The 26998-nt window shown below is 45.8% G+C and overlaps 1 protein-coding gene across 1 annotated transcript in view; it reads left to right on the top strand.

Annotated features, from left to right (window-relative positions):
* The first annotated feature begins 11896 nt into the window (after positions 1-11896).
* The window catches only part of GNAI1 (G protein subunit alpha i1), a 29086-nt gene continuing 13984 nt past the window's right edge, over positions 11897-26998 (top strand). The window contains exons 1-3 of the mRNA XM_066633075.1: positions 11897-12915; positions 26449-26491; positions 26584-26725. Of these exons, the coding sequence (XP_066489172.1) occupies positions 12798-12915; positions 26449-26491; positions 26584-26725 (303 nt within the window). The 5' untranslated portion in view covers positions 11897-12797. The remainder of the gene's footprint in view (positions 12916-26448; positions 26492-26583; positions 26726-26998) is intronic.

The raw sequence follows: 26998 nt of genomic DNA, 5'->3' as shown, positions 1-26998 counted from the left end.
GGCATTCCCAAGCGGTCTCCCATCCAAGTACTAACCAGGCCTGACCCTGCTTAGCTTCCAAGATCAGGCATGTGCAGGGTAACAGTTGCTATTGTATCCTTAACTTTGACATCAAAAAAGTGTCAGTCTTTTTTTACTGGTTGTTTTTGTTTGCCAAAGTAATATTCTCCAATATTCTCTTAATATTGCTTAAGTACCTATGTGTATCTGTGGTGCCCTTACCCTTCTGCCGCACCCCATGGAGGGATGTTCACAACATAGAGGGACAGGAATGGTATAGAGATGAAGAGACAGGAAGATCTTGCTAGGAAGGGTTTGTGGTGGGGTTGTCTTTTTACACAGGTGCGGTGAGGTCAGGCAACCATCAGAGTCGGCTAGGTGCATCTGCAATAATGCCATACACTGTTGTGAATCTGTCTGCTCAGTTTCTCCTTCTGAGCTACTTTGACATAGAGAACAGGAGAAGTACCTACTCACTCAAAGCTGGGAGGCCGATTTCAATAGGCCCTAATATTATCCACCTTGGACAGAGCTTCCCCAAACCTGCCCTTTCTTTAGAAACAGTGTATGGGGTTGTTGCTGTTCTCTCTGCTTCAGAAAGGCACCAATGCTTTTGTGACATCAGTAGCTATTATCCAAACCCTCATTTTCATCTCAGACTAATTTGTATATCCAGAGTTATGAACATACTTTTTACTAAAGAAAGAGACAAGGGTCATGCTTGCCTAGCCTGGAATCAAAGGGTAAAGCAATCTGGGCATATAGAGACAAGGAACAACTAACACAGCTAATCTTTTTTTATCCAGCAGATATTCTGGAAATTTGCTGAAGAAAATATAGTTTCAGAGGAAAACTTAATTTCAAGGAAATGTATTAATCTGTGTGCGCATTTGTGTGTGCGTGATATTTGCTATATACACATGCTCAAAGACAAACACAATCCATTATTAAACCTGTTTGAGAATGAAATCTGAGCAAACAGAATCCTGGGCAGCTGTTGTAGACAGACACCAGCCCCAGTGTCTGTAAACAATTCTGCTAATAAGATTTAATGGCTCCAATGAATCTGTCTCAGCTACCTTCATTCTGCCATAAGCTGTGTTTAAAACAAAGCCTGGCAGAGCAAATATGACATCATTCGTAAGTATAATTTGCTACTTTCTCTGACTACTGTCTGATGATAGCTTTTTCAATGGCATTAGTTTCCAATTATTTATTCATGTACAGTACATATTTATTTGACATACTAGCATAGTTTGCAGGTATTGGTTGCTACAGTGGGCTATGTACCATTCTCTTTGCAAAAGAAGACAAGTCCTCAGATCCTACTCTGTATCAAAAAAGGAAAATGATCTTAACAGCACAATTCTATGCATGCTAACTCAGAAGTAAGTCCCATTCTATCCAGTGGGATTTATTTCCAGATAAGTGTGTATAGAATTGCAACTTCGCTTGAACAGCCCCCAAAATGTGAAGTACTGCAATGTTGTATACCATAAAATACCATCTGCTGCCGGAGGCATCAAAGGTTGGTCACTGGAAGACAGGGAATGAATGAACCATCCTTCATCGTGTCCTGAATATGCTCCTCTTACAAAACACATTGCTGCACAAGTCACCAATGAGGCAAAATTTTCCCCGCCACTCTTTTACACACAAGCCAAGAAACATCAGAGTGTCTGAAATTATATTCATTAAAGAAACTCTTTGCTCTAAGTACAAGCAGGTAGTATAGAAATAAACTGAAGAGAGAGAACAGGTGTACTCTTAGTGACATCTATCAAAGCAACCCAGTCACAGCTACTTTACTAATGCTATTAAATCATTTCTAATGGTATTAAGTTGTTCAGTATAGTAGTCATCTAACTCTTTCAAGTAGTCATCTAAGGGTGCAATCTTAACTACTAGTCAGCCCAGCACAAGTCCCTTGCGCCAGCCAGGAGGGTCACAAACGTGCCATAAAGCACGTTTGCGCCTCCTTATGTGTTGGCTGGGTGCAGGGATGAGCGCCAGCCCACGGAGACTGCATCCAGCCTCCACGCCAACACGGTGAGGGAAGGCTGCGCCAGTCGAGCTCAGCCAACACAGGGGTCTGGGGAGGGCGGCGGGGGAGGGCGGCAGGAGGGCATCCAGGGGGCGAGTGGCAGGGACTGGGAGGCAGGGTTGGAACTCAGCAGTTATGCCAGATCCCAACCCCGTTCCCTGAGCAACACAGAGGAGCTCCAAGTCGCTCAGTTCTCCTCTGACTTGCATCACCTCCTGAGGTGGTACAGGTCTGAGGAGATCCCTTGGAGCTGTGGTGGCCTACCTGGGGGTAAGGGGAAGAGTGTACCCTTGCCTCTGGCTGAGTCGCTCCTGGCCCCACTCTTGTGATGGATACAGTGCAGGCCTCCTGGCCTGCCTGTTCCAGCGCAGGATAGGATTGCGCTGCACATCTGTTGCAGTAAATACAGCAAAGCGTCTAATGGCAGTGTAAAGACAAAAGCAAATACTGAAACATAACCTTTCATGAACTAGAGCCCACTTTATCCAATGATCAACTGGCCGATTTCCCCTATATCTGCAAGGGTGGTTGCCCAGCCTGTCTATAGTTGCAGCCCAAAACAACTCCTGCAATAAGATAGCATCATGGTGAGTGCTGTTAGTCATGCATTCACTTATTTATACCTCTGCTAGAGAAAATATGGCAAGGAACAACAGAATCTTGTGGTAACATAAAAACCAATTGATTTACATGTTTGGTGGAACACATACTTTAAAGGCTGCAGTTTGCCCATTGTGGTAGTGAGAATGGGGAGTGCCACCCTGCATTGCCTGAAACAAAAATGGAATGTCTCTCTTTCCATGTTGCGTTGTAGCTTGTGAGCTGGAACAGAACAATGCAAGAAGAGCGAGAGATAGTTACCCAGTAAGTTAGGCAATCAAGTGCCACTCCCTTTCTTCCAGGGCTGTGCTGCTCTAAGACTCACTTTTTCTGTGGCTGTGGACCCACATGTTGGCAACCTTCAGTCTCGAAAGACAGAAGCAAGTTAAATGCATAGAACTTTGTGGGCAGGCATTTTGCACACATACCCCAATTTTATTCCGAAGTATAAACTTGGCAATCTTTGGTTCATCATTCGCCTCTATATCTGACAAACCAGGATAACTTCAGAGCAGCTCTGAAGGCCCCATTGCTCTCTCCCTGCAGGTGAGCCTACAAGGGGCCTCTAAGACCCAGCTGACTCAGTTTTGCTGAGTCAGGCTGCCAGCTGAGGGGTGTGGGGCGGAGCCTGCACCTTGGGGCAACTGTGCTGGAAAGCAGCAGCAGCTCTGAAGGCCCAATTGCTCTCTCCCTGCAGGTGAGCCTACAAGGGGCCTCTGGCTTGCCAGTGGCGCGAGCCAAAGGGCTCTTTGCCTAGCGGATTGAGACCAAGCAGCCTGATTGAAGAACCATGCAGCTAGCAGTCTATTACTTGTGTCTAACGTTGCCCTGTTCTTGGCCTGGTCTGCACCCTTCGGGGAATGTTATGAGTTGGTACCCCTTCCTCCCTTGTCTTATATTCAAGTCCTGATGCAGTAAGAGAGGAGTAGGACTGCCCCTGTGAGAGAGGGGAGCTGGAAGGTAGGTGAGATTGCACCTCTGTGAGAGAGGGGTGGGGAATGATGTGGTGCACTGCTATCGGGACTGGATTGGACAAGAGGTGGTTTTGGGAGTGGGTTGTTGGACCTTGTAGACTAAGGCCTTTCCTCACTCCCCCCTCCAAATCTCTGGCTTTTAACTGTGGGTGTGGACTTTTTTAGTGTCAAATTTTTAATTTGAACAGGTGCATTGTTATAGTGGCTTTTAGGGCGGGCCTCGCCAGTAAGTTATGTGTTTTTCTTCTGAGGAGAGCTATGGGGAGGGGAATAGTGCCACCATCAACAGAGTGACGGGCCATGGAAGATATGGTGGTGGGGAGAGGGCTGGCCGTTCCAGGGGAAGGAGGGTCCATCGTAGACAGATCGTCCCTTTTCAGCCTTCCCTCCAGCTCTCTGACGACTGGGGGCCTTGGCAGTAGTGCCCTGGGTCTGAAACTGCCGCTCTTAAATGCCAGATCAGTCAGCAATAAAACCTGTCTCATCCAGGATTTAATCCTGGGTGAGGGTGCTGATCTGGCTTGTATTATGGAGACCTGGTTGGATGAAGTGGGAGGAGTGAATCTTTCCCAGCTTTGTCCTCCAGGTTTCCGGGTAGTGCAGCAGCCATGACTGCAGGGATGGGGAAGGGGGGTCGTGATAGTCTATCAGGAGTCTATCTCCCTTGCCAGGAGCCCTGTTCAGCAATTCACTGGGTTTGAGTGTCTATATGTCTCGTTGGAAGGGCGGGACAGGATTGGGATTCTGTTGGTATACCGTTCGTCCTGCTGCCCAACAGTCTCCCTGCCTGAGCTGACTGGGTTGATCTCAGACGTTGCATTGGAGGCCCCCCGCCTAATGGTGTTGGGGGACTTCAATGTGCACACCAAGGCCCCAGAGGTAGGCGCAGCTCAGGATTTCATGGCCACCATGGCAACCATGGGCCTGTCACAAAATATCTCTACCCCAACCCATGAGGCTGGACACATGCTAGACCTGGTGTTTTTGTCTGGGCAAAGGGATGGTGATCTGGATGTGGAGGAGATCAACATCACTCTGTTGTCATGGACAGATCACTTCCTGGTAAGGTTTAGACTTGTTGCGGCCTCCTGTCTCTGCAGAGGCGGAGGACCTTATTGTTTGGTTCACGCCCGTAGACTGATGGATCCGAATGGTTTCCTGAGAGCTCTGAGGGATTTTTCTGCTGCTGAGGCCAGTGACTCATCTGAGGCTCTGGTTGATCTCTGGAACACAGAGATGGCCAGGGCTGTGGATGAGATTGCTCCTGAGTGGCACCTCCAAACCAGCAGAGTCAAAGTGGCTCCTTGGTTTACCGAGGAGCTCTGAATGATGAAGCGGCAGGGTAGGCGTCTTGAGCGATGGTGTAGGAAGACTCGTGACAGATCCGACTGGACACAGGCTAAGGCCCACTACTTGGCCTACTCTGTGGCAATAATGGCAGTGAAGCGCTTCTTCTTCTCTGCCACTATCGCGTCCACACACAGCCGGCCAGTGGAACCGTTCCGTGTGGTGCAGAATCTCCTCCATCAGACCCCATCAGTGGACCAGGAGGACCACACGGAGGTCCGCTGTAACACCTTTGCCAGGCACCTTTGCCAGGCACTTTGCGGATAAAATTGCTTGGATTCACCACGACTTGGACTCCATGTTGACAATGTCTAGTGATGTCCCCGTGGCACCTGTCAATCCTGTTTTGTGGGATGCTTTTCAGCTTGTAGAACCTGAAGATGTGGACAGGATCCTTTGGAGTGTGAGGCCATCTGCCTGCCCGCTGGATCCGTGCCCAGCATGGCTGGTTAGATCTGCCTGGGAGGGACTGGCCTCTCTGGCCAAGCGGACAGAGAGGGTAGTAAATTCATCTTTGAGGGAGGGGGTGGTGCCTCTGGTATTAAAACAAGCAGTGGTTTGCCCCCTCCTGAAAAAGCCCTCTCTGGACCCCTCTATGTTGGATAATTATCAGCCAGTCTCAAACCTCCCGTTTCTGGGCAAAGTGATCGAGCGGGTAGTGGCGTCTCAGCTCCAGAGGATCCTGGATGAAGCAGATTATCTGGATCCCTTTTAATCTGGCGTCAGGCCTGGCTTCGGGACGGAGACGGCCTTGGTGGATGACCTATGCCGAGGGATGGACGGAGGGAGTGCATCCTTGCTAGTCCTTTTGGACCTCTCAGTGGCTTTCGACACCATTGACCATGGTGTTCTTCTGGGACGGTTGGCCGAGGTGGGGATCGGCGGCACTGTTTTGCAGTGGTTGTGGTCCTTCTTGGCTGACAGGTCCCAGATGGTGGTATTGGGGGACTCCTGTTCGGCACCCTGGCCCTTGAGGTATGAGGTGCCACAGTGTTCTATATTGTCCCCCATGTTGTTTAACATCTACATGAAACTGCTGGGAGAGGTCATCTGGGGATTTGGAGTTGGGTGCCATCAGTATGCTGATGACACTCAGCTCTATTCTTTTCCACCTGACTCCAGGGTGGCTGTCTCTGTCCTGGAGTGTTGCCTGGAGGCAGTTGGGATCTGAATGAGGGCGAACAAGCTGAGATTAAATCCAAACAAGACAGAGGTCCTCCTGGTGCAGAAATCCATGATGGGGGTGCTGGACTATTGCCCTGCTCTGAATGGAGTTGCACTCCCCCTGAAAGAGCAGGTTCGCAGCTTGGGGATTCTCCTGGACTCGCAGCTCCTCCTGGATGTCCAGGTGTCGACTGTGGCCAGGGGTGCCTTTGCCCAGCTTCAGCTGGTGCGCCAGCTGCGGCCGTACCTGTCTCAGGCGGATCTAGCCACGGTGGTCCATGCCACAGTGACATCAAGATTAGATTATTGTAATGCACTTTACATGGGGCTGCCCCTGAAGATGGTCCGGAAGCTACAGCAAGTGTAGAATGCGGCGGCTCAGGTAGTTGCTGGGGGTTGGCGGTTTGACTCCGTCACGCCGCTACTCCGGCGGCTGCACTGGCTGCCCATTTTTTCCGGGCTGAATTCAAGGTGCTGGTTATGACTTTAAAGTCCTAAATGGCTTGGGACCAGCGTATTTGAGAGACCGCCTCCTTCCGTATAATCCGGTCCGTTCTCTAAGGTCATCAGAAGGGGCCCTGTTGCTTGTGCCGTCATTGAGAGTGGTGAAGGGAATGGCAGCCAGAAACAGGGCCTTTTCAGTGGTGGCACCTGCACTATGGAATTCCCCCCCCCCTTTGAATTGAGAACAGCTTCCTCATTATTAACATTCCAGTGGGGCCTGAAGACTTTTTAAATTCAGGAAAGCCTTTGAGGCACTATACGGCCTGTTTTTATGAATTTATAAATTATGTCTTTTACTTTGTGCTTTCAATCTGCTGCTATGTATTTTATCTATGTATTTTATCTTGCTTTAATTGTTTTTAAGTGTTTTGTATTTTTAATGTTTATCTGTTGCTTTGTATTTTAACCTGATTGTTAGCCGCCTTGGGTGCCCTTCGGGGAGAAAGGCGGAATATAAATCGAATAAAATAAATAAATAAATAAATAAATAAATAACTGATGGTGGGCTGCAGTCCACAAAAGTTTATGCTACTATTAATTTGTTGTGCTTTAAGAGCACAATCGTAACACATGTTGTGATACCCAACAGCAATTAAGCAGCACTGGTGAAGAGGCCTGTGCCACCCTGCCAACACTGCATCCAATTAACAGCTGCTGGCAGAGGTAAGGTAAGGTGCTGGGCAGTGGAGGGGTATGGAGAGGGTGGTGAGGAGGCAGAACAGTGGCAGATCAGAATTCCAAGGTAGTCTTTGTCATTTCAGGCTGCAACTGTTATTTTTGAATTCTATCTCTAGGTTAAAAAATAAAAGTCAATGAAATTAAAAAGCTAGCACATCAAGGAAAAAAGCTCCATCCTAACCCACTGTCTGCTCTGCTCTATTGTATGGGACAATTCAGAAATGTGGTTCTCTTATTTTCAAACTAGTGCTATCTCCATTTCATTCTGCTGCATGTGTAGGCCAGGCTTAGGGACCTCCCAGTGCATCATGGAAAGCTTGTGATTCAAGTCTATTGGTAGTCTGATACTGGAATATAAATGACTGTTGCAAGGTATTGGATGGTACAGTGTGTCCATTATGTTTTGTTTTGGGGTGATTGGGCTTTGCTCAAGGTCTGCTGAATCAGAAAAAAACAGAAGACGGCTGAAGGCAAACTGATTGGGTTGTTCTCTCTGCCCCTTTACCCATAGTTGAGTTGCTTGGCTTAGTCAAGGGGTGCTATTTTCTCAGCAATCACATTTCTACAGTGCATCTATTATCTGCCCTAATGTACTGCACCTGGGTCGCACAGATTGATCTATAGAGGGCTGGTAGATAAATAGTCACGCGCTGTTGAATTACTGGGCTTCGAGTCTCTTTTCCAACTCTCTGATTCATAGAAACAACTGGAAACCCCCAATCAGAGTGGGAGCATTTCAGTGAGCAAAATCCATTACATGGGAAAATATCCCTTAGCGAGCTATTATGGTCAAACAAGTAAATGCTGGCTTTGAGTGCTGAAATTAATGAACTGACACCAAACTGTGTCACCTAGCTGATTATATAGCCAGAGGTAACTGATGGCTATTTTAGGCTTCATTACCTTTGCTCTTGTACAAATTTCCTTACCAATTTTAGGCCTAGAATTTGAATTTCCAACATGGACTTAATTTCCTTGACATTGTGTAATTATAATTCACCCATTTTTCAAAATACGGCACTGACATAAACCCTTTTAAAATTACGGAAGCTTGTCATAATAGATTGTTAGAAGGATAGAATGTGTTTGGCATGAGTGGGTAATCCTTAAGTAGATAATTCAATACCTGGGCAATCTTTGGGCTGGAAAAGATCAGAAATAATCTAGTCACAACCCTAGGGTTGAGGCACGATGCAGTGGTCCTGGAGATTTTTCATAGTAGTTAATTCAACATAATTTATATTGTAGTCAGTCAGATTTAATTCAGCAACTTAACAGAGTTTTGCAAAACTGGTAGAAGGTAAAGTTTTGCATTGTAAAGAAGTGACACAAAAGCCTGTGTCATTTCCACAGGTGAATAGTCAGCAACTGGCAGCTCCCAAACTAAATATGCCCCCCTATGGATTGCTGCCTGGTTTGTCAACCCAGAGGCAAAGAGGAATGGAGAGGGACAGCAGCTGTGGAAGAGAACTTGACACACAGGTCATTTGGGTGGACCTTTGGTAAATCATCTTTCCACTATCAGAGTAGCCCTTCGATACTTTCTGTTTACTATAGTGAACCCTTTTCACGGCTAACAGGAATAGATGGTAGTGTGATTCAACTAGATTCAAATTACATTCAGTTTCAGAGTTTTTAAAGCCAAGTTTGTCATTTTTGCATTTAAAAATTGCCCCGTGATCTTCTTTTCTTCCAGTAAATGAGATTCCTATACGTTGAAAATGAAGCTATTTCTGGCCTTAGGCTTTCCATTTTGATTACTGCCTTTTCCAGAACTGGATGTAGCCACAAGGCAGTGGAGGTTTGAGGTCAGAGTTTCCTTCTCTTAGATGAGCTGCCTTCCTAGGCTGACGAGTCCCATCTACCCGGTGGCTGTTTAGTCGCCTCTTACGACAAGTACAGCCAAACTGAGGGCCTATTCTTAGCCCCCAGCCCCCAGGGTATACAGAGCTTGTGTCCTGAGTACACTTCTGTACTGCAGCGAGTCATGGACTCTTCGCTCACAACAGGAGAGGAAACTGAGCGCTTTCCACATGCGCTGCCTCCGACGCATCCTCGGCATCACCTGGCAGGACAAAGTTCCAAACAACACAGTCCTGGAACGTGCTGGAATCCCTAGCATGTATTCACTGCTGAAACAGAGACGCCTGCGTTGGCTTGGTCATGTCGTGAGAATGGATGATGGCCGGATCCCAAAGGATCTCCTCTATGGAGAACTCGTGCAAGGAAAGCGCCCTACAGGTAGACCACAGCTGCGATACAAGGACATCTGCAAGAAGGATCTGAAGGCCTTAGGGATGGACCTCAACAAGTGGGAAACCCTGGCCTCTGAGCGGCCCGCTTGGAGGCAGGCTGTGCAGCATGGCCTTTCCCAGTTTGAAGAGACACTTTGCCAACAGTCTGAGGCTAAGAGGCAAAGAAGGAAGGCCCATAGTCAGGGAGACAGACCAGGGACAGACTGCACTTGCTCCCGGTGTGGAAGGGATTGTCACTCCCGGATTGGCCTTTTCAGCCACACTAGACGCTGTGCCAGAACCACCTTTCAGAGCGCGATACCATAGTCTTTCGAGACTGAAGGTTGCCAATACTTATACTTTTGATTACTGCTCAGATGGAAGTTGATGAAAAAGTAGGGTTTTGTTTGTAGACTAAGACAATAGCAAATCATACAAGTCTAGGGAGAAAAAAAAATCTTTCAATGCTAAGAAACTCCAGCCAGTCAAAAAACTCTAGCTAAGGAACTCTCTCATTTCACTCATACACTATGGGTGCAATCCTAACCCCTTATGTCAGTGCTTTCCAGCACTGGCTTTAGGGCAGTGCAGCTCTGAGGTAAGGGAACAAATATTCCCTTACTCTGAGGAGACCTCCATGAGTGACACCTAACTGCAGGATGCTGTGCATGCCACATTGGCTGGAAAGTACTGACAGAAGGGGTTAGGATTGCGCCCTATATCTGGGATTGGGGAGCTGCAACCTGGAAAACCTCCTCATGCCCTCTTAGGTCTGCCACTCTGTGCTACAAAACGCATGCTGTTGCTTTCCATGTTCCTTATAATAATAATAATAATAATAATAATAATAATAATAATAATAATAATAATAATAAACAGTATTTATATACCGCTTTTCAACTAAATGTTCACATGCTTGCATGCTCTTGTAAAACCTGGAACTGAGGGTTGACAGCACTGCATGAGGAACATGGTCAGGAGGGAACAGAACCCCTCAGAACCTGCTTCTTGTGTGAGCAAGCAGGAAGCAGCCCCTCAGGCACTTTGCAATCTGCTGCTGCTGGGATCTGCAACAGGTAGCCTCTTGGAGGGACTGACAGCTGGGGGAAGTACTTGGTGAATGACCTTTTATGCAGTTTTTATTGCCCAGTCCTATACATGTGTTCTCAGAAGACAGTCCCATTGAGTTCAGTTGGACTTCCTCCAAAGAAAGTATGCACAGGATGATTGCAGTCTTGGAGGTAGAAGAGCTTTTTCTGGACTTGGCAGCACTACCCAAAAGCCATGTGTCAGTGTTCCCTTTGTTTGGTGTTCCAGGCAGCAGGAATCTGGGAGTCCCACGTGTGCCTCTGAACATCACCTCAAGTACCACTGGTGGTACAAGTACCACTGGCTGAGAATCACTGCTCTAAGTTCCCCCAGAGGAGGCTTAGGGGGAGCCTTGTCTGGCTGCAAGGTTCGTTCAAAGCCCGATCCTATGCATGTCTCCTTAGAAGTGTCCCATCAGAGTCAAGGGGGCTGACTCCCAGGGAAGTGTGGCTAGGACTGCAGTCACAGAGCCCAGTCTCCTCAGAAGCAGCTCCCATCAGAGTCAAGGGGGCTGAGTCCCAGGGAAGTGTGGCTAGGACTGCAGTCACAGAGCCCAGTCTCCTCAGAAGCAAGTCCTATCAGAGTCAAGGGGGCTGACTCCCAGGGAAGTGTGGCTAGGACTGCAGTCACAGAGCCCAGTCTCCTCAGAAGCAGCTCCCATCAGAGTCAAGGGGGCTGACTCCCAGGGAAGTGTGGCTAGGACTGCAGTCACAGAGCCCAGTCTCCTCAGAAGCAGCTCCCATCAGAGTCAAGGGGCTGACTCCCAGGGAAGTGTGGCTAGGACTGCAGTCACAGAGCCCAGTCCCCTCAGAAGCAGCTCCCATCAGAGTCAAGGGGGCTGACTCCCAGGGGTTTGCAGCCTCAGAGCCCCATCCTATGCCCGTCTACTCAGAGGTAAGCGCCACTATGGTCAATGGGGCTTGCAGTCATAGGCTGGGGCTTTGGGGGAGCTGGTCGCAGCCTCCGCCTTGTGCTGCCTGATCACCTCACACGCCCCCGCCTGACTGAGTGACCGTTTGCATTTAAATCCCCCAAGCCTTCCCTTCCCCCCGCCCATTTTATTGATGGGTTCGAATAATGCGCGTGCTGAGGTCACGTGGGCGCCGTTGCTGACGAGGGGCGCGGAGGGTCTGCGCGCGAGGGCTGGAGCGGAGCCCGTCGGTGGGCGTCACACTGCGAACGCGTCCATCCGGGTCTCGCCTCTTTCCGCCTCCCATGCAGCCTTCTCCCCCTCCCCTCACACATGCGCTCCAGATGGCCGCTCCCCCCTTTGAGGGGCCCGAGTGCGAGCTGCAGCGAGACCGTTACGCGCGATAACGGCTCTGCGCGGGCGGGAGCGCGCGCGCCTCGGAGCGAGCGAACTCCGACCGTTTGGGAGGAGAAGGCGTCGGCTGCGGGCGGACGCGCGCACAGGAGGGAGGCGTCGCTGCCTCTCGCTCTGCTGCTGGGGTGTGAAGGGGGAGAGAGGCGGCGGCTCCTTCCTTCGGGCTCGACGACCGGCTGCGCTGCAGCATCGTTTGGGGGAGGGGGAAACTGAGGCACGCAGAGTGAGAGGAGGAGGAGGAAGAAGAAAGAAAGAGTCAAGTGCCTGTGGTTGGGGGTCTTGCACTGGGAGGTTTGCTCTTTGTGGGCGGAGAGCGACTCCAGGCAGTCTCTCTTGGGGGGGGGTCGTCTCTCGCCTGCTCCTTCTACTCATTCATTCCTGGACTGCTAATTACTTGGGAACACCCGTTCCTCCCCCTCTTTTGTTGGGGTGGGGGCTTCCCCCTCTCTTCTTGCTGGGGTGGGGGCTCCCCTCCTTTTTTATTGGGGGTTTCCCCTCCCCTTTTCCGGTGGGGTGGAGGCTCTTCCCCCTTTTTCTTAGTGGGGGCTCCCCCTCCTTCTTTGGTGGGCTGGGGGCTTCCCCTCTCTTTTTTTAGTAGCAACTTCCTCCTCCTCCTTTTTTGGTGGGCTGGGCGCGCCTCTCTTTTGGTGAGGTGGTTGCTCCCCCTCCTCTTTTTTTGTTGGAGTGGGTGCTCCCCTCCTTTTTTGGTGGGGGCTTCCCCCCTCTCCCACCCATCAGAAAAGTGGTGTGAAGATTTTGAGGAAACACAACAGGAGAACCTTCCTCTCTCCATCATAGTGTTGTTGTTGTTTTAAATCACCCCCACCCCACCCCCCAAGATGGGCTGCACCCTGAGCGCCGAGGACAAGGCTGCGGTGGAGCGGAGTAAGATGATCGACCGCAACCTGAGGGAGGATGGGGAGAAAGCGGCCAGAGAAGTCAAGCTGCTCCTCTTGGGTAAGGAGATTCTGGCCTCTGACATGTGTTGAGATGTTCTTTTTCCTTTCTGCTTCTGTCCCCCCATCCCTCCATTCCTTTTCCATTGCAGCTCCCCAGTGGCAAGAAGAGAACCATCCAGCTTTGTGCACTTTAAACATGAAAGAGTGCCGCTTGTGGCAGTGGTGCGTGCCCCTCCTCTGCAGAACTAGGAAGGGTTTTGTGCCACATCCACAAGATCACACCCTGGTGTGCCTATCCAGGATAACCTCCATCCTCTGGTTCTGCCCTGGCAGTCACAAGTGCCAGGTCATCATAAGAAAAGGCTCTCCATCAGGGGCTTGCATTTCTGCTTAACTTTAATAATCTAATTATGATTAAGGTGTTTTTGTGGAAGGCATTTTAAAGAGATTAGTCAGTGTGAACTGTTCTTCTTTATGCAGACAGCTAGCTATAAAGGCATTTTATGTGAGCAAGGCAACATTCTGACGTACCATATGGTACCCCATTACTGCAGTATGTCATGTTGAGGCCCCTATTGTCTACCTGAATGGCCATGTGCACTGGTCTGTTTCTGTTGGTGACTTTTAAAACTGAGGGCCCAACCCTATTCAACTTTCCAGTTAAGCAGCAATGCAGCCCGGAGGTAAGGAAACAAATGTGCTCATACCCTGAAGAGGCCTCTGTGACTGCTCCCCCACTGCAGGATGCAGTGCACACCCCATTGGTATAGCAGCACTGGCCCTGGAAAATTGGATAGGTTTGGGCCCTGAGTAAACAAAAGCACATGTGCCCACGCTGTCCAGCATTATGGTTATGTTTTGCATACCTATTTGACCGTTGAACATTGGACTCAACTCTCAAGGAATATAGTACTATAGAAACGTGCTTAGAATTGGGCTCTAAGTTTCTTAAGATACTAACTGAATGAATGATGTCATGGTAAGAAATGTCATTAGGGTTGTCCTATCTATATTTGAAAAAACAAAAAGGAAATATTTGCTAATGTGTTTGTGTCTTGCAAGTGCAGTACATCTGGGAGCTAGTACACGTTTACTGCACTCTTGAATCATTTTGTAATATCCATCGGTGAATGGAAGGAAACCATTGCACTTCTCCCACTCTGCTGTTCAATGGGAGGATCTCGGGAGCCTCTGGCAGGTGTTCCATTCATGGATGAGTGCAGGAGTAGAAATCTCTCAATCCTCTTGTAGTATTACCACCAGTACTGAGAGAGTTCAGGCGTCAGCCCATCTGAGTGGGCCAGTGGCCAGCCTGGCCACTCACTGATGCCACTCAGTTAAATAGGTTATTTTTTCCCATAAGGGTTTGTATGCCTACAGCTGGCTCCGTCATTCACCTGATGCATTTGACTGTTTATGAAAGCTTACGCCACACAATAAGCTTTTTAGTGCAGTAATACTTTCCTTGTTTTCATGGATACCTGTTGCACTGCATTTTAGGGCTACTTCACATGTGAAGACTTTATGGCAGCGGTTCTCTCTGGGGGTTTGGAAATTTATAAGTGCTTGCGGGGGAGAGGCGAAGGCAGTGATGTGATCGCTACAATGGTACTGGTGGTGGGGAGATTTGGGGTTTTGTTTTCCTACCTATGGCAGCTCTGCCCCTCCGGATGGTTCAGGGAGCCCATGGATCCCTCTGTGGGGTTCTCCAAGTCTCCAAAATGCTGTAAATAGTGAAAAAGATGACATCCAGTTTCCCAACGAAAACCAGAAGTGGCCTTTTTCACTATTTACAACAGTTGGGAGTCTAGGGGAACGCTGCAGAGGGGCCCATGGGCTCCCTGAACCCTCCAGAGGACTGTTGCTGCCATAGGTAAGGAAAAAAATATCCTGTTGTCCCTATCAGCAGCATGATTGTGGTGATAGCATTGCTGCCTTCATCATTGCTCTGTCTCTTAAGGGGGCAGAGACAGGGCTTCCCCGGCTGGGCGGTCACAGTGCCCCAGTATGGGAACCTCTGCTGTGTGGCTGTTGTTTCTGGGATGAGAAAAATGGTGAATTCCATGTGTGACAAGTTATGTGTGATTTTTATTTATTGATTGTTTCCTACTTTTAGACCATTAAGTCTTTATACAGTATGTTCTTGTTATCCGCTAGGGCAGTGTTTGTCAAACTGTGGGTTGGGACCCACTAGGTGGGTTGCAAGCCAATTCCCGGTGTGTCCCCAATCATTTCAATATTTTATTTTTAATATATCAGTCTTGATGCTACCAGGGTATGTGACTGCATTCAGGGAAGTGTTACAGATCTGTACTTTTAACAGGCTGCTTATGTATATGCTTGAACAATGATAGTAAATGGGACTTACTCCTGGGTGGGGGTAAGATTGCAGCCTAGAATTGTTAAAAATGTTCCTGCTTGATGATGTCACTTCCTGTCATGACATCACTTCTGGTGGGTCCTTGACAGATTCTCATTCTAAAAAGTAGGTCCCAGTGCTAAAGGTTTGAGAACCACCACGCTAGGTTTCTTGAAAAAAATGATTAGCAGATACTGAATCATTGAATCTATGAGGAAAATGAGGTTAGGTTCCAGGAGACCCTCTTCACCATACATTTTTGTAGTGTATGGGGCTGGTTGATAGTGAGGGCTCATCAACATCTTATGTTTCCTCTTCTGCTGGATATTCCTCAACTTGTTGAAGGTTGCTGGCCCAAGAAGAAGTCCTCAGAGTTCAGTAGTGGGGAGGGGGTTGCTTTTTTCTCCTCCACCACCTGTCCCTTGCTTGCCCGAATCCCAGAGCAGCCTTCAGATAGATTTTTAGAGATCTCTCATCATCATCAGGGTTGTGAAGGTTCAGCTGGAGCAGTGGCTCCAGCTATGGGAGGCAGTGGAGACAAATGCCCTGGGCAACAGGCTGGGTGGGCGCTACAGCACCGCCATCCAACTCCTCCACGCCACCCTCCCCTCGCACCACTCAGGGTCTTCAACCCAGAGGTGTTCAGAAGCCAAGGGAGGCAGTGTGCTGCCTCCCGGACCCCCTTGAGGCCTTCTAAAGGTTTTGGAGTGCTGAAAAAAGCAGTTCCGGTTTCATGGAGGAAACCTGAAGTGATGTTTTTAGGCCCATAGAAGGTCTTCTGAGAGCCAGGGAGGCTTCCCTGACCCTTAGAAGGCCTTCTAGGGCATTTAAATGTAACTTCCGGTTTCCTCAGCCCTCTGAGTCCTTTAGAAGGCCTTCAGAGGTTCTGGCACGCTGCCTCCCTTGGTCTCTGTAAGGGAAGCAGGCTGCACTGAGCCCCCCACCCCGAGTGCACCTGCACAGTATTAGCGGATAACAAGAACAAAGTTGCAGATAATGAGAGGTGGCAATTTTGCCCTCACAGATAAATTTGCAGATAGCAATTTCACATATAAAGAGAGCTGACTGTATGTGTATATCCCTTTTAGTGATTAGCATACTTGGTGCTTGCTCATTCTCTGAAGTGATATCAAAAATAACTTTCATAGACAAGATTCTTGAATGGATGCATCTTGGAACCAGCTTATTTATTTATATTTATACAGGTATTTATGTACCGCCTTTCTTTGGTCGCCGGTTTTTTTTGGTCGGCAGATTTGGTCATAGGGATTTTTACAATTGAATAGTTCTAGTCTTTCATAGAACTCCTCGTTCCAGCTGGATTCCTTCCTGGTCTGGCCTCTCTCTGGCCCTTTGCCTCCCACGCTCCACTTGACGGCAACTCCTCTCAACTCCTCTCTGCCACCTAGGGTCGGCTCATCAGTATATCAGCGTGTTGTCAGTTTTCGGGTACTTCCAGTTGTTTCAAACTGGCAGCCTTATCTTCAGGCATACAAGGCGGCAGCTCTACCAACTGAGCCAGACCTCCTGCCCAGCTTAACCTGGATGAGACCCACATCCTTTCCAGTCTGGCTTTTGATTTGATTTTGGGACATAAATCGCCTTGTGCCAAGTGATGGAGTGGAGTGTGGGCCTTTCAGTGGCTTTTGATATGGCATCCTTTTGGAGTGCCTGAGGGAATGGGTTTGGAGGCACTATATTTTTTAGGCGGTTTCGCTTATTCCTGGAAGGTAATTCCCAGAAGGTGCTGCTGGAGAACTTCTGCTCTTCTTCTTGGCCTTTGGCATATTGGGCACTGCAAGGATCCCTAAATTGCTTGGGCTCAGGATACTTGAATGACTGCTTTCTTCCAGATGCATCCTCTCCTCCATGCCATGGTCATCACCTGAGGGTCCTGCTTTGGGTGCTTGGACTGTCAGAAGTTTGATGGGCTTCCACCATATGCTTGATGGACATCCACTAGAAGCCAGGTCTTTTTAATAGCAGTGCTGGCTTTGTGGAACTCTTTCCTTTTAAAGATCAGACAAGCATCTGTCTTGACCAAAACATGGCTATTCAAGAAGACCTTCCATATTGGCTGATGCTGTCATGAGAATCTTATGTGTGCCTTGAACTTACCATGCTGAATTTCCTCTTATTGGTTGCTGTTTTGATTAGGTTCTTATTTATTTTAACTGATGTGGTGATCAGTTCTTGGTGGTGGTTGATCTGTTGTAAATCTCCCTGGATCCTTTTGGAGAACCGTAGTATAGAAGTGTTTCTAAATAAATGGGATATCTGTTCAGGAAACTCATCCTAGGGAATGATCCTGGCGTTATTCTATATATGTTTACTCAGAAGTAAGTTCTGCTGACTAAATGGAGCTAACATCCAGTTAAGTGTGTGTAGAATTGGTGCCTGATTGGCATATTTACTTATTACTAAATTTGCTTATTGTGGTAGGGACTTTCTATAAGTATGCATAGGCTTGCAGCCTTAGCTAGGAGTTTCATTGGCCTTGCTTCCAAATGTTCATCAGTCATGGTGGACTGGTACTTGGACTTAATGATCTTCATGTAGGAAAAGGCTGACTCACATAAATAAGTGGAGCCCTTCCTGCCTCAGGTGCTCTTATATCCCTGAAGGCCCTATTGCCTTCAAGTGGCTGCAGCTGTGCAGCACACTCTGCTGGATGCCCAGGCCTTACCCTTAAAGGGGCCGCTGCTGACACCACATCTACCTCCTCACCAGATCTTCCTCGATTCCAATGCAAGTGGGGGGGGGGAACAGATCTCTATACAGACCAGTGCAAAAACAGGGGAAAGGTGTGAGGGAGGGAAGATCTCTATATAGACATCACAGCAAGACCAGTGCAAAACCCCTTGCACACAGAACCAACAGATGGAAGTTGGGGAGGGCAGATCTCCATACATACCAGTGCAAAAACAGGGGGAAAGGTAAGTTAGCCCCAGTAGAGTCAACGGGGCTCACTCCCAGGGATGCGTGGACGGGAGAGAAGCCTGCCAGCGGCTCCTCTCCAGGTCTACTCACGAGTCAGCCCCAGTAGAGTCAACGGGCTCACCCCCAGGGATGCGTGGACAGGAGCTCACCCCCAGGGATGCGTGGACAGGAGAGAAGCCTGCCAGCAGCTCCTCTCCAGGTCTACTCATGAGTCAGCCCCAGTAGAGTCAATGGGCTCACCCCCAGGGATGCGTGGACAGGAGGTCACTCCCAGGGGTGCGTCACTCCCAGGGGTGCGTCACTCCCAGGGGTGCGTCACTCCCAGGACGGGGCTCTCTCCCAGGGATGCGTGGACAGGAGCTCACTCCCAGGGATGCGTCACTCCCAGAGAGCTCACTCCCAGGACGGGGCTCACTCCCAGGGATGCGTGGACGGGAGAGAAGCCTGCGATCGACTCATTTTGCCTCACGATCGACCGGTAGATCGTGATCGACGTATTGAGCACCCCTGGTGTAGAGCAGTGTTTCTCAACATATGTTCACTGCCATACCACTCCATATGGTCTACCTATTCAAAGTAGCACTAGAAGTAATTGGCAATGACATCATTGCAAGTTACTTCTGGGTTGGGAGGCCAGATTTGATATGACAAACATTGTAAGAGGTTCAGGATGGACAGAAGAGCTTTTTCGAGAGCAGATAAGCATGCTTTGGAGCTCTACCTGCTAAGCCGAGCCTCCTATCACTGTTTGTTGTGTCATGTTCTTGGTCTTGCTGCTGGGCAGCAGGTGTCCAGGGGCTCAACGAGTACCACCAGACACCACCTCAAGTACCATTGGTGGTACCCATACCACTGGTTGAGAAACACTGGCTTAGAACAATTGTTTCCCTCCTCCCTCACCACAAGTTAAAAGTTCTTTCCCCAAAGGGGTTGTGATCTAAAGATTTTATTTGGAAGAAATAAGAGGCCAAATTCTCAAAACGACACCATAATATTGGCTTAAAAACAAAAAGGAAAAAATAGCTTTTTCCTAAATTCAGTGGTGATGGTGTATCTCTAGTGCTCTGCTCAAGATATAAATAGATGTTAACACCCAGGTCCTGAAATGTGCTCCACTGTTGGAAAAAGGTACTCCAAGTAGAGGAGGTTGGGTGGGGTCATTGTGGTGTCCTAGATGTAATGTCACGAAGCTCTGTCCAGGAGGCAAAAAGATGCTAACTCCCAGGTCCTAGAATGTTCCTTATCCTTAAAACAAACACACTCAAAAAACCCTGATATTGTTACATCAAGATTAAATAAGTGACTGCTCATGGTTTGGATATAGTATTAATAATACTAATTAGCACGTATGTAGCACAGTAGAATGTTTGTAAGCACTCCATGTATATTGTGTGGTAATTGTTACACTGAAAAGCAGTTAAATATTTTCCTGCAGATAGGATTGGGGTCTGAGGGAGGGTTTGCCTAAGACCATCTGGTGAATTTGTGAAACAGGTGAGATTTGAACGATGGATAGCCTGAAATGATTGCTTATAGAAACAAGCCTTATATGGAGCTATTCTGTTAACACTGCCTTCAATCTGGATATTTTTAAAAATAGAAATAACCAGTTTTTCCAGAATTTTCACCTGTCTGGTCAGTTTCTTAAAACTTCCTGAAACATAATGATGTGCTGATATATGTTAACATACTCAGCACTGAATATGAAGCACTGATGTACAGGTAGCCTTAGGATTAGGTTGTACTATGATAGATATTATCTGGAGTCATATCAGTCTTGGGTTGGGACTAAAACTGCCATGGTTGACATAGTAGATAACCTATCCTGGGAACAACTTTTTTAACACCACACGGTCATGATGCGAGATGCTAGTTGAAAGGTTTCCTGTTTAAAACTTCGTTCTCTTTAAATTCTTATGCAGCTGAACTTGATGCCTGGATGTAGGAAAGGAAAATGCTAGGAACTGGGTAGACTTTTGCTAGGTATGCATACACAGTATGATACTTGCACATCATGGAGGTGTTGTCAAAATGATATGGTTTAGTATTAAATCATGCACCTTACATGATGGTATCCATGTGGAATCTGTTTCAGGACCCCCTGCTAGTAATGAAATTTACAGAAAGGCAGCACTGGCAAACTGGAAGTGCCTTTTAGAAGTATTCAGGAGGCATGGGGAGGCCACACATGATCTCCCCATGCCTCAGAAGACTGTTCAAACGCAATTGGAAGACACTTCTGGTCATACCCTGAAGGTCCTCTGAGACTCTCCAGCCGTGGGTTCGGCATCCACAGATATTCAAATCCAAGGATGCTGAGCCCACAGATAAGGAGGGCCTACTGTAATGAGTCTGACTACTAATCTGCCTAGAGCAGTAATTATCATAGACTGGCAGCAGTTCTCCAAGTTTTGGGGCAGGGGTCTTTCCCAGCCCCACCTAGAGATGACAAGGGCTGAACTTGGGACCTTCTGCATGCAAAGCATTTTCTCTAGTACTCAACTGGCTTTGGTTAAACTCATAAAGCACTAGAATTTTTAACATTTTCATTAAATTTTAATATAAATGTAAGAATTTGGTGTGTTTTAAATCTAATATTGTCTGCTCCAAAGATAATGGAACAGTCTATAGATAAGTCTGTAGTCTATCACAATAAGAGAAAAAAGTGACAAATTTTCGTGTTAGTAAACTAACATGTTAGTAAATCTGAAAATTTGTCACTTTTTTCTCTTATTGTGATAGACATACTAGCAGGAGATCCAGTTAGAATGCCAGTGAATTGTGGGTTTTATCATTGGTATTTTAATAAAGTCATGGGAGAAGGTTCTACAGTCAATGTTCAATAAAACTTTACAGATTCATATACTGGGTGAATCCAATACTGTGTTAAATGTACTTTAGACCTTTGAAATCTATTGGATAATAACCTAAAGAAAAAAATCAAACAACCTTAGATAGAGCACAATCCTAAACCCTTATGTCAGTGCTTTCCAGCGCTGACATAAGGGCAATGCAGCTCTGAGTAACATTCGCTTACTTTGAGGAGGCCTCCATGAGTGACACCCAGTTGCAAGATGCAGCACATGTCCCATTGTCACTGCAGTGCCAGTGCTGGAAAGCACTGACATAAGGTGTCACTTTAATGTACAATAACTTCACAATTCTTTGTATCCAAGATGTATAGCTTACCTATACCCATGGATCAATATATTAAAGTACTCATTAAACATTACAGCAGTAATGTAAGTGAATGTTTTGTGTGATAAATGTTTTGTGTGGTACAACCTAGTGTTTGGACATTTTCTTTGTTATGTATATTTTTCATTATTTTAAAATAAACAGTAAAAACATTAAGCCATTTATACAGTGCGCAAAAACCCACTGATTGCTCACATGAAAAACTTTTGAGCCAATTTCTGTTATCTTAATCTAGAAAAGCAAATGTTGTATATGGTAATCTAAAGAGTAGATAGTTCGTAAATAACTTTTTCAGCATTTATTTGGTCTTTAGGGTTTCCACCTTCAACACCCATTTTGCATTAAATAGACCCTTATGTTTTGCATCCTTCTCAAAAGCACAGTGCCTTAACAGGAAATGTAAACTGGTTTCCAGGTAACAGTATGAGTAGTTCAAATTGTAGTGAACAAGAACACAAGTACAATTAAAGCATTCAAACTTGAAACGTACTTGTTCAGTCGACTGAACAGTGTGTCTTAATCGTTCAGTCAACTGTGTGTATCTTGATTTTACTTAAGGGGCGTTTGGACATTATATTATGTTTAGAGAAAAATCAATAGATGTGACAAATTGTCATGGACACAGAGTGATCAGACTATGAAGATTAGAATTTAATTCAGCTCTGGCTTTTGATTCAACTTCTTCCCTTTTGGCTTTGATTCATCTTTTCACCTTCAGTGTTTCTCTCTGCAAGCAAAACATGTTCAGGGGTCACTTTTAAGCAAAACAGGTTTGTTTCTTGTTTCTGAATCTTGCTGAGATTAAACAAGAATAAACCATGTTTAACAACCAGAAAGAAGAGTGATTAATTGTTGAAGATATTCTGGAGAAGACTAGACTTGTTCAAAGATAGTAGTTGGGACTATATGAAGATCAAAATGGTAAATCTTATAGTTGGAAGGGAACCACAAGGCCATCTAGCCCAACCCCCTTCCTGTAGCAGTAAATCCTGCTAGAGCATCTCTAGCAGGTACTTGTCAAGAATGCTTGAAGATTTCCAGTGAGGGAGAATTCAGAACCTCCCTTGGCAGTCTGTTCTACTGCCAAACCGACTTTGCCAATGAGAATGTCTTTCTTAAATCCAACTAGAATCTCCTCTCTTGCTGTTTGTACCCATTGGATCTAATTCTACTCTCAGGCAGCTGAGAACAAATTTGTTTGTTCTTTCCATTATGACAGCACTTCAGGTATTTGAAGAACACTATCATATCTCCTCTTAGCCTTCCCTACTCTAGGCTAAATACCCAAGTTCCCTCAACCTTTCCTTGTAGGGCTTGTTCTCCACACTTCTGATCATCCTCATTGCTCTTCTGTGAACCCACTCTGGTTTGGCTGCATCTTTCCTAAAGTGAAGCACCCGTAATTGGACACAGCACTCGGGTGAGATCTGACCAATGTGGAGTAAAGCAAAACCACTACTTCTCACAACTTGAAAGTTATGGTTCTACTAATGCAAGCTAAAAGTGTGTTGGCTTTTGCAGCTGTATCGCACTGCTGGCTCATATTCATCTTATGATCCACTGTATCTTCAAAATCCCTCTCGTATGCTGTGCTGCCAGGCCAGGTTTCTCCCTTTCTGTACCTGCATCTTTGGTTATTTTTGCCTGTGTGCAGAACTTGTCTATTCCTGTTGAATTTTATCTTATTCATTTCTGCTCAGTATTCCATTCGGTTAAGATCTTCCTGAATGCTTCTACTGTAGCAGTGTTTCTCAAGGTTTGTCCTTCACACTAGCACTTCACAAGGTCCACCTATTCAAAGTATCACTGGAAGTAACTGGTGATGGCATCATTGCAATTTACTTCTGGTTTCAGAAGCCAGGTGTGATGTGACAAACACCAGTAAAAGCTCAGGGAGGGCTTTTTTGAGTATGGAAAAGCTGCTTTGGAGTTCTGCCCACCCAGCCAAGCTTCCTACTGCTGGTTAGGCAGGTGTTCAATGGTCCAGGATGGGTAAAAAATAGGAACCATTGTATTTACCAATAATTATTCTGAGACAGCAACAGAAAACAAACAAAAGTGTTAGCCATTTTATCTTCTCCAAACAGGAAGGGAAGATGAAGGTACTTATGGGGAGTTGTAGCCTTTGTGAGGAATACAGTACAGGTGTGCTTAAGGAATAACTGCATATGCAATTGTGGTCAAGGCACAACAAAAAGACTCTTAATGAGGCAATCAGTCTCCCACAGCTTGCAGCAGAGTGTCTGTTTACAAAACAAAGAGACAATCAGTCTCCAGTAGCATGCACAGGCAGCAAGTGTCTGGCAGTGTGTCTGTTTACAAACAAAGGCACTAGATGGGGCTGAATGTTCACTTGACAACCTAATCACATAACAACGGGGATTGGAGAACGTATCCCCATTGTTAAGTAATGCACACCTGTATAGTACTTCCATAGCAGCAGCCCTCATAAAGGCTACAATTCCCATAAGCATCTTCATCTCTCTTCCTGTTTGGAAAAGAAATTAAAATGGCTGCTGTTTTTGGTTCACTTTATGTTGCTGCTTCAGAACAATTACTGGTAAGTAAAATGGTTCTGGTTTTTTTAAACTTACCTCCTGCCTCTCAGCCCAGTCCCCCCACCCACCTCACCAGGCAGCTGCTCTCAGAAGGTTTTTTTTGACAATGTTGCCTCATATATATGTCATCCATGGTTCCAGGGTCAATTTTAAGGCTTTTTTAAACTTATACATGAGTATATACAGTAGTTCCCTGTCAATCTTAATCTGCAGACCTGTGTCATTCATGTTTTCGTTACCTCTTTGGGGATGTAGACATTTATCTTCTTCAGCCTATGATCTAGAGTCCATATTTGCATAATCCTACTGAGAGAAGATGGACGCAGAGTTGAGCTATTTCTTTTTGTCACCAGATACCAGCTGACCATTTCTTATCAAGCAGTACTCTCACCATTTTATTTCTCTTCCTTTTACTTTAGTCATACCTAAAAAAGTCCTTTTTGTGGCTCTTGACATCCTTGGTTAGCCACAGCTCATTCTGAGCTTTAGCATTCCTAACCCTCACTCATCAAGTTCAGGCTACCTGTACTTCTGCCTGGTGATCAATCCCATCTTCTGTGTTCTATACATGTCATTTTAAAATCTTCAATTTGCCTCTAAGGTTCTTGTGCAACCATACTAATTTTTTGAATTGTCTCCCCTTTTTCTTATAGGAATTTTTTTTTACTGTGCCAGTTGTAGTTACTTCCTGTACATCTTGAGCCCCTTTTTTCCATTAGTTCATATACCCATGGAATCCTACGTAGTATTTCTCTGAGCTTATTAAAATTGACCTTCTTGAAATCTAAAGTATAGGTTCCACTACATATTCTCTTTGTTTTACTTAAGATTGAGAATTCTCAGCAGTTCCCCTAAAGTTCCTACTATTTTGATCTCATTGACCAGTTCCTCCCTATTGGTTAAGATCAGGTCAAAGTTGGCCCCTCCCCTTGTTCCTTCTTCCTCTTTCTGGAAGATGAAGTTACCCTTCAGCCACAGCAGGAATTTATTGGAGCTCCCATGCTTAGCTGAGTTGGTCTCCCAACGGATATCAGGATAGTTAGAAGTCTCCCATTACAGTGACCTCATGTTTCCTTGTAATGTCTTTAAGTTGTTTCAAGAAAGCATCATCAACATCCTCTGCTTGGCCTAATGGTCTAACATTGATACCCTCAATGTTGTGTGTATTGATTTACCCCATAACATTTACCCATGTGCTCTCCATGGGGCTATCTTGAACAACTTGTTGGATTTCTGAGCTGGTGTATACATTTTTGGAATATGTCACCCCTTTACCATATCTTTTTTCCCTGAACACCTGATAACCTTCCATTAGTCGATTCCATTCATGAGATTTATTCCACCAGGTTCTGGTTATTCCTATCAAGTTAAATTTGCATTCGCTTATTAGACGTTGTTGCTCATCTTGTTTATTTCCCATACTCTGTGCATTTGTATATATGCAACATGAGGCCTGGCGGTTACAATCCAGTGTCCAGCCCCCTTTTAGTTAGGCTTGACCTGTCCAAATGCTTCTTAGTTACAGTGGTGACCTGAGGGTTCCTTTCTAGAGCACCTAACATGTGAATTAAGCTTCGGACTAATGTCTCCAACCTACTCAAACCTTCAGTTTAAAGCTCTCCTGATCTGGTTTGCAATGCTTCCACCAAAAACATTTTCCCCCGTCCTCGTGAGGTGCAGCCTATCTCGAGTCAGCAGCCGTTTATCCAAGAAGCGAAGAAGCCAGATCTCTCCCAATGACACCATTGATGCAGCCAGTCATTCACCTGGAGTATTCTCTTCCTTGAAGTCCTGCTGTCTGATTTTATAATACAGTTATAACTGTTTCTGAATTTGAAGGTTGTACTTCTGGCTAGCGGCCAGGTTGGAATACTGAAAGATTATAAAGACAAATTACTTCTGTGAGATACTCTAATCAAACTATGGTGTAAATGTGAAAGGAAAGGGCTTGTAATTTTAACAGGGACAGATGAGAGAAATGATGTTAGATTCTTGTGATTTCATTGCTTGTATAATTTTGTTTGCGTTAGCTACTCAGTTTTTATATGTGAAAACTTAATGCCTTCTAAACAGCAGATATATATAAACTTCATTTTTCTAAATAAAAAATTCAAAGTATAAGCAGTTGAAACTACCAAAAGTACATAAAAAGTATAATTCAAAAATTATCTCCTGATAATCAAAGCTATGTTGTGCAAGAACATGTGTTAACCTATAATGTATTGCCTTTAGTAATATACAATCAAGTTCAATCTTGCAGTCCTCAGAGATCCTTTCTCACTGCATTGTCTTCTAGTTCTGCATTCTTCCTCTTTGTATGGGGTTTTGGCAAGGCCTGTTTGGTTCCCATGTATGAATTGAAAGAGAACCCTAGAATGTGCCTCTCACTTGCCACTGTCATGAATTGCAAGGAAGGATCAGGAGCAATGGACAAGCTATTCTTTAGGCATTTGATCAATCATTGCTGATGCCATTGCAGTATGGAATAAACATCAGACTTCCAGTTAACAATTTTGGGTGTTTGTGTCTTTCTTAGGAGCTGGGGAATCGGGGAAAAGCACAATTGTCAAACAAATGAAGTAAGTATGATTTTTAAGGGTGATAATATATAAAAAGTACATGGATTATTTTTAGTCGGTCTTTGGTTTAACTAACTTATTTTCTTATTTAGGATTATTCATGAAGCTGGTTATTCTGAAGAAGAATGTAAACAGTACAAAGCTGTTGTCTATAGTAATACAATTCAGTCAATTATAGCTATCATTAGAGCAATGGGAAGGTTGAAGATAGACTTTGAGGACTCTACCAGGGCAGTAAGTATTGATGGAACCCTTTATTTTATTTGCCTTTTAAATGAGGTACATAACTCTGAAATGCTTGTACTGAGGACTTTGTTATTGTTAGTGTTTTAAAATCTTTTCTCCGCCTCCTTGACTAATTCCTGAACATAGCTTTTAGAGAATGACTGGTCTTGATATCCCAATTCCTTGAGTTGATAGAAATATTCATTTATTTAACTTAACACATTTAAAATGAAGAAAAAACAATTGCAGAATTCTTTCTACTAAACCAATCTGCAAAAATCA

This window comes from Tiliqua scincoides, chromosome 7 (genome assembly GCF_035046505.1).
Source record: "Tiliqua scincoides isolate rTilSci1 chromosome 7, rTilSci1.hap2, whole genome shotgun sequence".
Lineage (NCBI taxonomy): Eukaryota > Metazoa > Chordata > Lepidosauria > Squamata > Scincidae > Tiliqua > Tiliqua scincoides.
The sequence above is the reverse complement of the archived record's forward strand: the minus strand, read 5'-3'. Positions and strand labels throughout refer to the sequence as shown.